This window comes from Coturnix japonica, chromosome 2 (assembly GCF_001577835.2).
Source record: "Coturnix japonica isolate 7356 chromosome 2, Coturnix japonica 2.1, whole genome shotgun sequence".
NCBI lineage: Eukaryota > Metazoa > Chordata > Aves > Galliformes > Phasianidae > Coturnix > Coturnix japonica.
This window is the reverse complement of record NC_029517.1, coordinates 85,045,500-85,063,021: the sequence shown is the minus strand read 5'-3', so window position 1 is coordinate 85,063,021 and position 17,522 is coordinate 85,045,500. Positions and strand designations below refer to the sequence as shown.

The 17,522-nt window shown below is 37.4% G+C and overlaps 1 protein-coding gene across 1 annotated transcript; it reads right to left on the bottom strand.

Annotated features, from left to right (window-relative positions):
* Positions 1-2,180: 2,180 nt before the first annotated feature.
* On the bottom strand, positions 2,181-16,990 carry LOC107309906 (protein-glutamine gamma-glutamyltransferase 5-like). Its single transcript, XM_015855078.2, has 13 exons — positions 16,585-16,990; positions 13,933-14,112; positions 13,391-13,633; positions 12,748-12,866; positions 12,241-12,369; positions 11,834-12,011; positions 10,786-10,918; positions 9,731-9,834; positions 9,381-9,623; positions 7,603-7,929; positions 6,483-6,640; positions 6,064-6,197; positions 2,181-5,081 (listed from the first exon to the last, which is right to left on the bottom strand). The coding sequence occupies exons 1-13, from the start codon at positions 16,589-16,591 to the stop codon at positions 3,410-3,412; spliced, it is 3,627 nt and encodes a 1,208-aa protein (XP_015710564.2). The 5' UTR covers positions 16,592-16,990; the 3' UTR covers positions 2,181-3,409.
* Between the last annotated feature and the right edge of the window lie 532 nt (positions 16,991-17,522).

Here is a 17,522-nt window from a genome sequence, read left to right as displayed (position 1 = left end):
AACATGAGATACTGTCATAGCTTGAATAAAATTTTAGAATTTAATATTCAGAACAAGTAATCGGAGAACACCAGAATCACAAAAGAGATTTTCTTAAAGGAAATGGTGCACAGTGGTAACATTTCTTTACACATTAAAGGTCTTTTTTAGTTTCCAGATAACTCCTAGCTTTCTAGATATTATTTTGTCATATTAATGTTCATAACTAATTCAGACTTATAAGTATATATCCTTTATTCAAACCAAATAGCCTTGATAGAATTTGTACTAAATATGCATCTTAGGGACATGGGTAGCTTAGATATGGGATAGCTGGAAGTGATTAGATCCTTGGGCTTGGAACAGTTTCCAGTTCTGCATAGGTCTCCTTTGCACAACTTACTCCCATGTTAGTCAGAGAACCAGATAATTATCCAGTACAAATGAGCGTAAATATGCATTTATATTTTAACATAGCTTGCCATTTAAAACCAAGGAATTCAAAAGCTTTAACAAGAAAGAATATGTAAATATGTGGAAGTAATTCCTCCCATCTGAGACATCAAAAGAAGCAAAGAACTTGGATGCCTGTGAAGTATTTTGATAGGATTCCCTCATATTATAAGGGAAAAACTTTAAAGATTGATAAACTTTCCCTTATGAAAACATTTCTCTATATGCAATATAAAAATAAAGAGCTTTGGAAATTCAAACATAATGGAAATGTACAGCAGATGACATGATTTTGCTGCTTAACAAAAAGAAAATTTAAAAACTTCACTTTCTTTTGCATTTTGAATATTCTCATATCTTTTCCTTGTCAGCATGTTTCATTCGTTTATTTTTATACGCTTTGTGGCATATATATTCTAAAAGATTTTGTTTGCTTTTAGCACTAAGCAAAATGAAGATAGTGTTTCCCTAATTTAATCTTCTTGTCTGATACAATATATTAAATTTGATTTATGTCTATAAATAATGCTCAGTAGGAAATTGGTTCATTGGGTTATAAATTTCAATATTTTTCTTGCAAGTAATGGAATATATAAAAATAAATCACATTTCACTCAGACATTTTAGGGTTTGTCACCAGCAAATGTCAAAAAAGGCATAAACATTAAGCATTTAAAGTTTGAAACCGTTAACTTGCAGCTAAATCTTAAAAGTTTCTCATCTAAAAATAATAATAAGAAGAAGAAGAAGAAGAAGAAGAAGATTTGTAAAAGTCTAATGAACTGTTAGGATTGAAAACTGAAAATTATCAAACTCTAGGTTTACAATCCTACTTCAGTTTCACACAAAAATAAATTCCAGTACTCTTAAAAGATAGATGGGGCAACTACAGTAATGTTCAGGAAGTATCATGTTTTTTAACTACACTGGCCTAAAAACAAGTGAATAAATTTTGCTAAAGTATTTAAATAAAACATGTCTGAGTTGAATTTAAAATTAGAAATATTCTCCTGAATATTTGAAAACTATTCCTACTGTATTCAGTATCTGAGGTTGATAGCTATCATGCTTCCTATTCACTAGAGCTTCATCTACCACACTGCATTGCAGAAGACTGTTAATTTAGTTTTTGGTATATTTTGTTTGTTTGTTTTGTTCTTTCCCTGAATAGAATGAAGCAGTGAAACTGACTTTCTTAGCAGACTAAAGCATATTACTAACACACTGTAGATAAAATATTACAATCATTTTGAACTTCGAAGGACTTCAGTTACCTTCTGTGGCTCTAGTTATAATGTATTTGCTATGTTTTCCAAAACAAGGTGGTTTGGAATTTGTAGCCAAAAGTAAATTTTATAAACATTGAAAACTCCAGTAACAATGAAAAGTTGGGAAAAAACCTTTGGAATTCCCGGCATGTGGATTCATTCTCCTTCTTATAAATGAGAAAAATAAGAATCATAGGATCATAGAGTTGCTCATTTTGGAAAAGACCTTAAAGATCATTCAAACATGACTAGGAAAGCAAACGTGAAATGGTATTCCATAATGATGTCATTATGAATTACTATTAGCATGAAAAGCCAAATTCTTCCACCTTGTTTTGTTCAGTTTGACACTCTGGATGACAAGTTCTGCAGATCATGAAAATAAGGGGAAAAATCATGCAGCATCTAAGAGCTGAAAGCTTTATTGAAGATGGCATTTTTTTTTAATTTTTTTTTTAATTTTTTTTTTTTTTCCTCTTTCAAAATACCAGAATGAGTATTTCAGGTAAAATAAGAATTTAATTTAACTCTAGAACCTATTTTGCAGCCTTGATTTCAGACTTGACATGAAGAAAAAGAACATAGAATGGGAAGATGATTACACACTGAAGTATATCTGGAGAAATTTTCCCTCAAGTCTGAAGAGATATGACAAGAAAACAACAGCGAAACAAAAAGCAACCAAACACCAAGAAGACAATGACATATATATATATTTTTCTTTCTAAATTTCTATTTTTATTGTCAGGCAAATGTATCGTCAGCAAGTACCCAATAGAAATTACTGAAATTGCATAAAAAACAAGTAGTCACAGGACTGTGATCACTACACTACAGTTTCCAGGCAAAGACCTCTACCATACTCAGAATGATTAAGTAATTGACACAGCTTGTACATTCATAGCTAGCATCTGACACCACGTTTTCAAAAATTCCCAGAAGGTTGCTCAAGCTCATCACAAAGCATAGGTGTGTGAACTACAGTGATACTACTGAGATACTATTGCTACATTACTGAAAATTCTGCAAGTGGCAAAATTATTTTACCCCGAAACCCCACTAAAACTTGCTACTAAAAATAATGGAGTATTAGAGGAAAACAATGGAGGGATGGGAGATGTTTCAGCAAACCCAAAGCTCTTGTGAAGAACAGACACATGAAAGGTAAAATTTGTGGACATGCATGCAGAACTGACCTGAAGCAAGATAATATGAGGGCTGGTGAGCCAAGGGGTGTTGGGCAGGTGGCTCTGCAACCATCACTGTGACAGCAGAACCCTAGGGAAAGTGCATCTTATGCAGGGAGACAGATTTGCTAAGTGGGCTGTAGGCAAGGGAGATCTGAGAAATACACAGTGCAGGAAATCAAGAAGAGAGAGAGTGAAAGCAGATCATTTATAAAAGAGCCTGACTGAGCAATCTAGTCCAATTACCTGCACCGTGCTACCGTTGTCACTAGGGTACCAGGGGAGAGCACATTCATTTGTTGGTTCCACCGGACCATATCTCAAAGCAAATGGACATTGCATCAAATGCACCTCTTGGCTGTTGGCTAGCAGCCTGCTTTCCAATGCATCTCAACCATGTGGATAAATATTCAGAACTATGTAGGCATCTCTCCATCATCCTATTTCTGACCTTTTGTCAAAGGACCTGCATGCAGGCCATAGTTCACTCGCTTTGGTTCTTCCCCAGCAGGTTGCTCACAATTACAGGTATTTGCGTTTGAAGTAGGAGAGAGTGCTCCTGTTGGGGTTCCAAGGGGTGCGGGCCCCGGAGCGGGTCAGAGCACTGCCAGTTGGGTGTGAGCTTGAGCGTGGCAGGGTGGCATAGGCAGAGGGAGAGGTAGAGCGGGGCAGGGTGTTGTACGCTGAGCGAGACAAGGTGTTGAAGGAGCGAGACAAGGAGCTATAAGGAGGGCCTGAGAGTGTGTTGTAGGAGCCACGGGAGAAGGGGATGTAGCCTGAGCGCCCTGCAAGGTTCCATGTTGAGCGTGAAGTTGGAGGCCACACAGACAGGGAGCCTGAGCGGGTGGTGGTGGTGGTGGTGGTGTTACAGGAAGGCCCCCATTGAGGGCCACAGACAGAGCGAGATCCCGGGGTGCAAACGACCCGGGAGATAGAGTGAGAGGCAGGGTTGCAGAGGGAGCGGGCAGTGGCAGCTGCCAGAGGCTGAGGAGTTGGGGGGGACGTGTAGCAGGTGGCTGATGAGTCTTCAGGGCAAGGGGCAGGTGAGCTCGCAGATTGGACTCCTGTAGCTCCCACTGAGATGGAGGCTGGGGAGCACAGTGAGTGGGCTGCTGGGGGTCCCACAGGACGGGAGGCTGGGGAGCACAGGGAGTGGGCTGCTGGGGGTCCCACAGGGCGGGGGGCTGGGGAGCCTGCCAGATGCAGCCCTGCAGGTGTAGAGCTACGTGCAGCACGGGGCAATGGGGAAGCTGCAGGGCAAGGGGCTGGGGAGCACACAGCATGGGCTACTGGGGTGCTCAGGGGCTGGGGCGGTAAGGTGACCACCGAGCCGCAGAGAGGCTGGGCGACGGGAGAGGGTGTGGAGCCACAAACAACGTGAGAGAGGGAGGCTGCAGGCACTGAAATGGCTGCTGGTGGTGGCATGGAACTGCTGACAGCATGGGCGACTGGCGAGCACATAGGGTGTGATGGCAGATGGGTGGGAATCCCCTGGGTTGCTGTGGTAGGACTAGAGCCAGCCATGAAGTGGGTCAACAGTGCACTCACCGCATTGTTTGCTGGAACAGAGACAGAATAAGGCATGGGCCCCCCTCCACCTCCAGGCTGGTGCGTAGGAGCAGACCCTGTCTCAAACACCACTTGAGGCATTGGGGGGCCTGCAGGGTTGGATGTTGTTACAGGCATGGAGCTGTACACGGTTGGAGGCATCTGGGTGCATGTAGCAGGAGGCACGGTCTCGCATATAACGCGGAAGCCAGGATCACACCCAGGGTCAAACATTGCGTTGAAGTTTGGGTTGAAGCCTGGATTGCCGATGGAGTTGCATAAGGGATGGCCTGCAGGAAGGTACACGAAGTCGAACACAGGTGGTCCCCCAGGGTTGCAGTTTGGGTTGCACACAGGGATACATATGTATTCACATGTGGAGTTGAGCCCAGGGTCCCCTGCAGGGGCTACCCCAGAGCTATTAACGGGCTGAGATCCATTCTCACAGACTGGCAGTGATCCGTTCTGGTTCACTGGAAGGGAGCCGTTCTGGCCCACATGGTTACACACTTCAGCCTTGGCACATCCTTTGCAGTAGGCAAACTTGTGGCATCCAAGGTTGGCTAGGAGCCGGTGGCTGCCCAGCCTGTATGGTGTGAACTCCACGATGGTCCGTGCCTGCTGATTGGAAGCGAGCGTTCCCAAACTGCACCAACGGGAGGGAAAGAATTAGGGTCTTAGGAAGCTCAGAGACATGAAGCGCTTAAAGATAACCTCAAATTGTTAGCTTTGATTTGCTATGGCCAGTTTTCTATTCTTGCCTTGCTCCCCCAAAATCACCCTGAATAGAGCAGTAGCCATTTCCTTCAGTCCTTTCCTTCCTTCAGTCTCAGAATGGGATCGGTTACTTCTACCCATGGAAAATACCCATAGTCATGTCTGGAGCTGTAAGCCCATTCATGATACTCTCTGTGAATATGTATAGTTTCATAAATTCTTCAAAAACGTAGTACCCTTCTACCTCAAAGATGCATTTGCTCCTTCCCTTTTCCAGTCACCTAAGCTGGATCAGGGAGCTTTGTGGCATTGAATTCATTATCATTCAGTGAGAAGAATTCCTAATTGCTTCCCCTTGAAACTAGTCATACTTCTGTCAGTTGTCCTTGACATGAAGAAGAGAATTGCATATTAATGAACAGCTCCTCTTCCTAGGATGCTGGAGCACACTGGAAATTTGCAGTTTCCTGTGATTAACATGCTGTGAGCTTAGAATGCACATTACTATTTTTCACTGTCTTTTTCTAATTGTTTACGTATGTGATATGAGTTCATGAATATTTAGTGGAGTTCTTTGTAAACTCAGTGGCATTATAAGGGCTGGGGTACATAGCTGAAATTTCTTATGAACAAAACAGCACATTCTCCTCTGGACAGAAATTTTTATCTTGCAGAGATTAAATCGTATTTAAAATGAAGCAGAAGTATATATTACTAGCTCTAAATAATCCACTCATTTCAAGATCAGTGAGCTTTCTAAAGGAGTCTCAAAGTAGTAAGGAACATATAGTCATGTTCAGGTCCTACATACTAAAAATGTAAGAACTGTCATCTTTCTGCAAAATCTTCTGACATATTAGACTTCAGTCAACTCTTAATGTAACCCCAGTTTAAATAACTTATGATCTTACTCAATGGTCATTGGTTCTTTGAATAAACCGCAGCCTTCTAAAGTCATTATGCAGTTCTTCATATCTTCCTGGAGAGGATTGCAGAAGGAGATCTCTGCTGTACATGGTACTTTCAGCCTGGGCTGGCTCAATAGCTAGTTCAAAGGAAAAAATATATATATTTAATATATATACATATATAAATCCAAAAAAAAAAATAAATAAAAAAGTATTAAGCTAAATAAATGAGAGGAAAAGCAGAGATTATTCCCCTTCTTTCTCTAGACATCACTCTAGGTTAATATAAAATCACTGTGATCCTGCTAAAAAACAAAAGAACCAGGAAAGTTCCAAAATTGTCTTCATTATACCTAGGAAGTGGACAATAAAAATCCCTATATGTTCCTTAGATCACAAAACTCACAATTAAAGCTATTTACCTTAACAATAACAGGTGGCCTGTTGATCACAACATCCCTGCTCACCATCAGAACTTCTCCACACTCTGGATCTGAGACAGCAACCACTTTCATAATGTTGTGATCACTGAGGTAAGGTCCATATTGACTATACGATACACACAGTGGAATTTTTTTCACTGCAGAAAAATATTGTTGTTGTTATTATTATTATTATTATTATTATTATTACTAATTTGTCTAATATTTGTACTTTCTCATAAATTTTAAGTAGCAATGACAGTAGTTTAATTAAAACTAAGTTGTTGCAACATTTTTGAAGTCAGACAAATTTTCTTGGCTTAGGATGATGCATTGCTTCTGTCAACATATAGCTGCACTCTTTTTAATTACTGATACTATACTAGTGCAGTTATAAGGAAATGTTTATTTATTTAAATTCTGGAACTTTAATTCCAGTGTAATTCTTAAAGCAGTAATTGGAATATAGACAAATTAGAGGTTGATTAAGGAGAATATAAATATCAAGAACAAAACTTCTTACAGTGATAAGTGATAAGTGACTTAACTAAAGGGGTCTTTCTTAATTGTGAAAAAGAAGAGATAGCTGTTGAAACAACTGTACAAGCTGTGACATAACGTTGCACTCCCCAGCATCTGATGTGTCTGGAAATAATCAATTTAGTGCTCAAATTACATGCTTTACTCTGGCTAATATCTTCTGGCCAAAGGAAATCACTTGCTTTTAGAGTCATAAAGTCATAGAATGCCTTGGTTTGGAGTGGGCCTCAAATAAGATCATCAAGATCCAAGTCCCTGTTTATGATAAACCTATTATAAACACAACAACTTCATTTTTGTGTTGATTATATAATCTAGATTGGAACTTAAAACATTTTTAAGTGGTCATCAGTATCTTCAAACCTTGAGAAATTAGGCAAAGACTACAATTAGCCTGTTACTCTATATGTAGTAGTGATTCATAATTGATTGCTCTTAATATAATTTGGCTGTCAATATTTAACATCATATTAATTTCATTTCTCACCAGTGTTAAGAAGTCCCCACTAACCCTCAAAAGAAGCTATCTGTCTCCAAAAAAGAAGAGAGGACAGAACAGTAGACAAATCCACCTTCTTACCTTCCCTTGGACCTAATGCAATGGTCACACTGTCTTTCCAGAACTGATCCATTGGGCAACCATTGTATGTTACGATTTGTGCAGACAAATTAAACTTCAGGTTTTTGGGTTCACTACGCAAATTTTCAAGCAGCCAGTGCAGTTGGACATCTTCACCATACATTGGGCAGTTAGCCATCTTTAGCCTCATGTTAATACCACTGTCACTCAAAAATGGATTTTTCAGAGATGATAGTTCTCTGTCTATATGGCAGTTGGAAGCATTGCAGTACCCTGGGTGAATTCTTCTGTAAGCCCGGTAATAGGCTTCTTTGCTTTTCACAGAACCTGTTGATGGAAATATATGATAATGAGTCTACTGAAAGTCATATCTGCCTAAATAATAAATATAATTAAATTTATTCCTTCTGTTTCTTGAAACAGAATGTGGTGGTCTAGCACAAGAAAAAAAAAAAAAAAAAAAAAAAAAAAAAAAAAAAAAAAAAAAAAAATGAAACCACAAAATACAGGAGTCTGAATTTATGGATGTATTGAAGGCCTCCAAAAGTAATGCCTCCTGTTATATGATGTTAGCTCACAATGTCAGAGGTGGATGTTGTGGAATGGCAGTAGAAGTTGAACTTTCTCATTAATATCCTGTTTTGTTGACATGTGATGAATGGCATCTGAGCGGCAGTCTGACAAAATGATGTCTGACATGGAAGTGTGTAAGAAGCAAAGCTGTGTCATTGAATTCTTTGTGGAAGAAAAATGGCACCCATTGACATTCAGTCTTTGAGGAGACCAAACAGTGGGTATGTGCACAGTGAGGTGGTGGGGCATGTTTCAACAGTTATGATAGCATCGTGAAATTCCAGCCACATTCCAGACAGCCGTGCATATTTTTACAAGTGTGGCATGCAGGGTCTTGTTCATGAATGGTGAAAATGCATAGCTAATGGTGGTGAGTATGTTGAAAAGCAGTGTTTTGTAGTTCTTTCAAACAGCTCTTTGTATCTGTTGTAGTTTCCATGGAATTAAATAGAAGGCATTACTCTTGGAATGGCCAACGTAAATACTTCAGAAAAAAAATCATAAAATGTATTTTCCTTTACTACATTTCAAAATGGCAATATAAATCTCAAAATGCAGAGTGCAAAATTCAAAGGTTATCTCTTTGTAAATTCTATAGTAAGTATGAAATGCTACCATCTCTCTCAAAACATGAAATACAACATTCAAATAAAGACGTTATTAAGTGTGGTTTCTTGTTCCTTTCTTGTAAAAGAAAAATTGTGCTGTTACAATTATATCTGCTCTATATTCCTGTCAGCAATTTTGCTGGTTGAACTCTTTCCTACAACTGAAAAATGAAAGTTGGTAATAAGTGGACCAAACGTAATAATAGTAGAATACCATTATAATACGTGAATTTAGTATCGGCATAATTCCTGATAGAGATAGTGCAATAGACAACAAGGAATAAGTTAATCCCAGTTTTAAAAGAATTCAAGTCTTTTAGATTATCTAAAATCCAGTGATATTCAAAACTAGAATACAGGTGAGACCAAAGCATATGCACAAGAGCAATGGGATTAAATGGAAGCAACTGCCATTTGTTCTGTTTTATTAATCTAAATATGCTTAGATCTCATATAAAGAGAAAGACATCTTTCAGTAAGTTAATAAATAAATAGTTTTAGATAGTTCTACTCATTTTAACACATTACAAATTACACCGGTAAATTTGATTAGCATTATAAATATCCTCTAACCCCATTAATGACCTTTCTTCATACCTAGCTCATACTTGTAATTCCCAGTGATATCTTCAAATTGCTCACTGCCAACACTCTTTGTGATTAGTTGTTGTCCACATGGCCAAGTGTCACAGAAAACTTTTGTTTTTTTGGCATTGTTTTGAGAAAGCCATCCAGCATAGTTTGAGTTCAGCCGAGAAAACATGTAATGACCATCGTAGTCCAAGTCCAGGTCTCCTTCTCTGATGCTTCGAACCCAAGTAGGACCACTGCAAGCTGAGCCTAAGCCAGCAAATAAAAATATTATAACAGGATGTAACTTGATTTCTACAGAAACTCAGAAATATAAGCTGATGAAAACCTAAAAATTATAGCAAACTTTCAGTTACCTCTGCCTGTTTCCAAAGGTGTTGGATCCAGACACTGCCAGTCACCACAGCACTGATTTAGATCTCTACGAGCCATCCAAGATTCATTCCAGCAGTGGTACCGCCTGTAGAATGTGGGAACATAAAATTAAAAACATCTCTGGGGTCATTATTTTCAGTGCTTTTCTACAGAGGGAAACCATATCAGAGAGAATCTTTTAAGCAAATTAATAGTACTACCTTAACACTATTAATAACATCAGATGACAGGAGTTATTTGTTGTTCTTTATATACGTTAGAATGAAAATCTGTATCAAGAACCTGCAGATCTTTTTATAGTCATTTTCCTTTTTTTCTTTTATTTTTTCTTTTGTTTAAATAGTCTATTTTCCTATTGTTTCCTTTCTGATTCTTTAGAGAAAAAACACACGCTGTCCTAGACTTTTTAATAGATTAACAAAGAACAAATCCTTAAGATTCAACTGCTAAAAATGGGATCCTAACTGCTTTGGCATTTATTTTTGATCTTATCTTTTTCACACATGAAAGGTCAAAAATAAAAAACCCATTGAAAGTTCTTGTAGGTGAAACTTAGATGCAAGCAAAATTCTAGTGCAGTTAAACTATGAACATGCAGGCCAAGGGTGAAAAGAAATTCTGTTGTGTTGAGTGATAATGTCATAGTTACACAAACATGAATCGAAACATTAACAAGAATTAAGCAGTCCACAGTAAGAAACCTCAGAAAGACAATTTAGATCTCAACTAAGTGATTGTGACTAATGATAACAATTTCCAGTTCATGATCTACTTCACATTTTTACATCTACTAAGAGAAATGGCTTCTTGTTTCAACTGAAACAAGTTCAAACTGAAACTGAAAGTATAAGCAGGTGTCATCAGTTCTCAAAAGTGTGCCTCTTCAGTAATTGTATGCCTTTGAAATGCATTCATAGGAAATGATCAGCTATGCCATATCAAAGAAATAGATACTCATCTGCTAGATTTACACTAGTCTTTCTATCATTTAGTTTTTTACATAACCCAAGGAGCTTATTATTTATTTCTTCCTTACCATAGTTTGTCCTTGCCACAGAGGTTTTTTCCTGTACAGTCAAAAATCTCATTGATACCAAGGGGATTCTCATTTGAGCATGGAAAACAGAAGTTTGTGACAACCCGGCTTGGAATTCCCAAACATCTCATCACTGTATGGAAAAATATTCTTCATAAGTCATTATAAATAGTAATGACCTTTACTTATTTTATAAATTATTTTCCCGTATTCTACTTTGCCATCATAAAAACACAATGTATAGGAGGTAATATTTGAGATGTAGTGATTCTGTTATAAAAACTAAAAAGTAATTTGAAAAGAGCTTACGAGGATGAATTGGCTTGTTACCTTTCCATATAAAGAAACAAAACCAAAAACAAACAAACAAACAAACAACAACAACAACATAGCAGACTGCTTTAAATTCAGAAATAAACTGGGATCCTGCATCAATAAAACACCAGTTAAAAATTTCCATACCTCTGGCAAACTGAGTGTATTGTTTAAAGATTTGTCTGTAGAGCATAATCATAGTTTTCTTCATTGTAGAAACAGGTTCAGTAAGCAGATAGTGTCATGTTTAAATTTTTATTTTTTTTTTAAATCTTTATCATATCATATCACTGTTACCTTCTGCTTAGTAGCATAAGAAGACTGTAGCTTACTGCTTTTATGTTTTCTAGGAGGCAGTGCTAGAGGTCTTATCCTTGTTCATAATTTGTGTTTTTAGTCATCCCTCAAACCTTTTCAAAGGATAAATTTTTGCTTCCATGAAGCTGTATTTCCTCCATGTTTTAATAAAAGATGCAGTAGTGAGTTACTTTGCATAAGGGTCCAAAAAATACAGTATCGCTTTTTTTGATCTTCAAAGTTTATAGGAAAGCAGCAGATTGATAATAAAAGCTATGAAGGCACCCATTCCATGTCAAAGGAAGATAAAATACTCCATTTCTAGTAAAACACTTATGAGTAATGTGCTTGCAGTAGTTTTTAGGATCAGAGTATTCTGATCCCAGTTTTCTTTCTCCTATTTTGGATAGATAGGTAAAAGCAGGCTGAAAAATACCTGTGCACATTACTGAAGCAAGAGACCCACAGTATCCATATCTGACAGGTCTGCATCTACCATTGTACCACTGCTGAAGAATAGGAATGCTTCCATTCCAGGAAAATGGTTTTGTTCCCTTCAGGTAATCATTATTTTCTGGAATCTTCATGATACTGTTAGTGGTATGGCTGCTTATCTAGAGAGAGAAAAGAAAAGCAGTCTTTTCAAATACTGGTCCATCTCTTCACACTCTAAGCATCTCACAGAAATATCAAAGATCAATGTAATAAGTTAATTTTTCCTGTGTGTCAAGGCACAATAAGAGGATTTTCCTTACTGTGGTAGATTATAGTGCAATTTATCTATTAAAAAAAAAAAGCAGTGTGATCATATCTATTCAGAGGTCTTGTACCACTAGCTCTTACCATGTGGTTTACCACCATGCTGACATGCACAGGATCATTGCGCCAACATTGGTCTCGATCAGAACCATGATGATAACTTGCACCCATGTCTAAAATCTTCAAGCATATGTCCAGAATGCCGTCTTCAAACTGCCAGAAGAGAAGTTAAGACAGATATGGTATTCCAACACTGAAAAGGTATATTTCTGGTCAGCACTGTAGTATTTGTTTTCTCCTCTCCAGTGTAATCTTCTAAAATCAAATATTTGAAGGAATTTCAAATATAATCTCTTTTTAAAATCATATTATTTTTGCTTATTTTTAACTAATGGAATAATTTTTCATTCATGTGCACAATTTTGCAGGTGTTTTGGCTACAGCAACATTCTTACAAGTTTTGTTCCACTTTTGTATATTCTGGACTCATCCTAACAACACAGTATAGCATACATACCTGAAAAAAATATAGATAATACTTCATTTGTACTTATATGGATGGCTGCTTCTGAACAGATCTTAAAAATGTACCTGTCCAAAGTGCCACGGTCTAGAGGTAATATGCCTATGAACTCCTTCATACAGTATGCCATGTTCGTTGAGAATATATTCTTCTCTTTGGGCCTGATTGTCCAGATATACAGGGTCATCTGGAAAAGATACATGAGTTATCGGACAATATGTTCTTTTTTAGCTCTTAAGAAGGGACAGGTAGAGCTGGTTACCTAAAACCATATCCAGACGGCTTTTGAATATCTCTAGGGAGGGAAACTTTACAACCTCTCTGGGCAACCTAAGTCAATACTTCAGTAACCTGCACAGTAAAAGGGTGTTTCATGCAGGAACTTCCTATGTTTTAGTTTGTACACATTGCCTCTTTTTCTGCCAAGCTATTGTAAAATGGAGTAAACAAAATTATACTACATCTCTGTTGCCACTAAAAAGCTAAATCAAAACACTGGCTTGAGACAACTTTGAATATTCAGGAGAGGAAAAAAAAACAAAAAAAAAAAAACAACCCACAAAAAACTAAACAACAAAACAGCAAAGTAAAATGCTTTCTGTTTCCTATGCTTTCTGTGACTCTATCCCTTATTCAATATTTAAGCAAGTCATATTTTCCACATTTTTACATAGCACAACCAAACTACCTCAGTATCACAGGATTTCTCACCTGCACACCAAGGGTTAAAAAGGACGTAAAAATCTCCAAGACATCGCTGGTATGTGTGACCACAAGAAGTGATTTGCATGTTGAGAATGTAACGGCCAATGCAGGCATTGGAGGGAGGAAACACACTGATGTTGATGCATTTTGGCTGATGAGTTTTGTAGGAAGCACTCCAGCAGGTTTGATCTAAACATCTACCCATTAGGAAGGTACATTTTGTCTCATTTGACTCGCAGGGTCTGAGGCCTTGTCAGGAAAATAAAAGCAGGTTCAATCAGGGTAAACAAAGCACATGTAAAAGACAAGTAATTTGTTTAGCAATCATTTGCAATGCAAAACTCCCAAGAGTGGATTACTTTATCACTTGTCACTTTCATGTAGAGTGAGAAAACTTTACACTGCAGAAGCACAGCCTAAGCTAGAGGACAGTAGGCTGCTCATATAGAAGATGAATGAGCAGATAGTATTTATCACTGAAGACTATGGTAAATATTACTTAGCAGAAAATGACTGAGAAAACCTACAGAGACTTTGGAAGCGACTACCTGTCTCCACGGTGAAAGTAGCCTGATCCACGGAGTCATCCCATTCCCGATTATGGAAACTTGCATAGAAATTGAAGGCTTGCCCTCTCCTTATTATCTGCCTGTCAGTTCCGAAGAAGTGGGTGTTATGAATTTGGCAGTTGGAAGGACAGTTCAGGTCAACATCTCCAAGTTCAATGACTGCAAGGTGGATAAAGAAACATAAAGGAAAAAAACTGACAAGTAAGGTAATCTGGTGATGACCTCATCACAGGATGAGGTCAAGACTGTGTAAAACAGGAGATAAACATGAAAGAGATAATAGCTTTGATAAAAAAAAAAAAATTAAAAAAAAAATCAGTGAAGGGATTGCTCAAATTTCAACAACACTGCAAAACTATATAATGAGATACACATTAATAAAGGTATCCTTAGAAGTTCACCATTTCCATTGCTTGCAGGTAGAAACTTGTATAATGCTTTGATTTATAAAGCTGTGCTACAAGTTTTGCGTCTTTTCTGTAGCACCTCTGTGCTTTATAAATAACTAATGTCAAAGGACACTTTTTGTATCTCTACTCAAAAGATTGGGTTTGTATTGGAATAGTCTCCCTAAATGACAATATCCTGCCTTCTAAAATTGTTATATTTCAACCACAGCTAAACAGCAAACATTTTTTGCATGCCATCAGTTGAGAGTTGGCATTTATACAAGTAATAAAATAATAAAGTAAATTGAATAAATGAAAATCAGAAATATGTGTGTTTGAAAGCTTAAATGGCACTCCAAATCAATTATGAAAAAATATGAATAAACATCACCCCCAAGTTTCAATTAGTATCGAACGGGCATACATATATATATGTATCTATCTGTATTTCTCTGAATCATAAAAAGTTTGGATACACTCATTTTATTACCCAAATTGAGACACCTTTGAGCAAATTAATGGAGAAGGAGATATTCACAAATTCTGGTCTTTAAAAATTGCTGACAGCCTATCTCAAATGCTATGACTGCCTTGACAAATATCTCATATCGCCCACCTCAGGCGTCCTGTCTGGATATCTATCATTTCCTAGGGGTAATTATGGTGCCAGAAGGATGGGTGACAACATTCATTTTTACTTATTTACATAGAATATGTTATTTTCAAAAATGCTTCAGCCTAATTGGAGACAAGGAGAGCCAAAAATTCTCATCAGTTTTGGAAATAGAACTCACTGAACTACAAAGACTTGGAAACTATTTTAATTCTGAAAGGTAAAGGTTGGTCTGCTGAACTTGCAGAGCAACCAAACTAACTTCTCTAGACAAACTGGCACTGATTTGAACAGACTGTTGTTATGGAAGGGAAACTCATTTTTCCCACATGGAATCAAGGTTGCATTCATGTACAAGAAGAGTTAAAGCCAAGCCCAGGGGACATGGGTACTTCTAACACAATTCAGTTGGATTTCTCAGCATCACATCCATAAGTAAATTATAATAGAAATGAAGTGCGGAATGAAGGTCTGGGGAAGAAAAAAATAATGATTTTTTTCCTTGAAACAAAATCATTAAATATTTCATTTACCACTGACTCTGATACTGAATTGGCCACTTAGCTCTTCAGCAAAGATAAGAGAGAAAGTGACATAGGCATTACCAAAGTGAAAGCACGCATGCTATCCAAAACAACTGGGAAAAACAAACAAATGGGAAAAACAAACAAACAAAAACCTCCAAAAAATCCCAAACAACAACAAAAAAACTCCCACAGGGAAGCACATTGCATCATTACAGCGCATGAGTGCATCATACCTGCTGAACAAGAAAGAGTAACAGAATCACTGCAAATCTTGAATCTTAATGAGAGTTGTCTCATTAGCTAAGTGTTCTGGTTGAACAGAAAAGAAGTGCTTACAGCACACATGACAAATTCCTGTGGTCATGAATGCTGACTGAAAGAACCTCGTAGATCCTCACCCATCTTCTGGAGAATTTTATAGAACAAGACAACTACATTTCATTGACTCATGAATCCAGCTAAACTGGAACATCAGGGAGTTGAGATATTACATGTTTCCCAAGGATGTTGTCTAAAGTCATCCCACAGGTTACTTATCAGAGTTAATTATCACAAATGGATCACAAAGGAGCCTTCCTCAGCAAAGTCAGCTCAGAGAAAATAATAGAGGCTAATCAATTTCACATCTTGCATGGGTTTTAGTTCTGTGATAGAAACCCTATGCTTAATACCAGTTACCCAGTTCTCTCAGGTAAACTTGGTGAAACAGTTGATCCTAGCACAAGAGTAGTAGAAACTAGAACTTTGTATTTTATGCTGGAAGTAAAATATACTCTTTTTCATCCTCAGAGATGGCTGTTTCTCTAGTTTTTCTCCATAACTTTTTTCTTTGGTTTGTCCTAAGAAAACTTTTGTCTTAGGTTTGTTGTTTTTTTGTTTGTTTGTTTGTTCCCCCCCCCCCCCTCCTTTTTTTTTTCTTTCCCAGCAGTTGCTCTTTTCTTTCTAAGTTCACAAATAAATAAAGAAGTCTAAACCATAGAAGTATTTTCTTGGCTTGATTCCATATAGCAGTAGGTACACTTTTTATTCTATATCTACACCTGACTAATTATTTCTATTCTCAGTCCTGAATCAAGTGATAGCAAAGTTTTGAAGCACTCACCTTCCATTTTCCTTCTACATGTACTGGTATCTGAAGCTCAGCAGTGACAGAGGTACCTGCTCCTCAGCAAGAAGCACTGCAAAGTCTGTCTGATCTCTTCTGCGAACCAACCTAATTTCCTCTCAGTAACATTTATATTCACAACTAAAAGGCTGTCACACATATTGCATCAACAAAATACCAGTTTACAAAGAGGCCCCACCCATCTGTCTACTGATGCTCATAAATGATTCATTTTCACTTCCAGCATTGTTAGGGAGAGTCCTGTGGCTGAAGGGAAGGAGAGATCTTTGTACCTCACCTGTAGTGTGGAACTCTCAACATCTCACAACTCAGGGTGTCTCAAAAATATTTCAAGGCAAGGGTGATTCTAAACACATTTCAGCACAAGTCATTATTTTTAGCCATTCACAGTTACCATTAGTCTCAGCACCTAGTGGCTAGGCACCATCAGACAACCAAAGGAAAACAGAAAAGAATATTGGACTCAAGCTGAATTTAAACTCTCTTCATTAAAGTTCTAGTGGACATTTTTATTATAATATAAGCAAAAATCTCAGCTTCCAGAAAGTCTGGGTATACTACCTCCAAGTGGAGATCACAGTATAATAAACGGTTGCAGACTTTTCCAGCAAACTGTAAAAGAAAAAGAGGAGCTGCATTAAATGTTTTTGAAATGGATATTAAAGCTTAATCTAAAAGTTACAGGATTTATTTATACTTTGTGCACATTTATGTAAAAGCACACAGACAGTTTCTCAGTTTGTTCTTTTAGTCCTTCCTTCCCCAAAAGTTCTGAAAAGCATTTGAGGTTTTCCAAGATTTCCTGTGAACAGAAAACATTTACATATTTTGATACAAAGTAAATTGTTTCATTTACATCCCAGACATATTAAATACAAGAATATAAAACAACTACATGACTGTTCTTTCTGCTT

Excerpts from the sequence above, each read along its gene's own strand:
- LOC107309906 (XM_015855078.2), bottom strand. Across the intron at positions 12,867-13,390 it reads TTTTAACCCTTGGTGTGCAG|ATGACCCTGTATATCTGGAC; the intron begins GTGAGAAATCCT and ends TATCTTTTCCAG. Across the intron at positions 12,012-12,240 it reads GCATGGTGGTAAACCACATG|ATAAGCAGCCATACCACTAA; the intron begins GTAAGAGCTAGT and ends TTCTCTCTCTAG.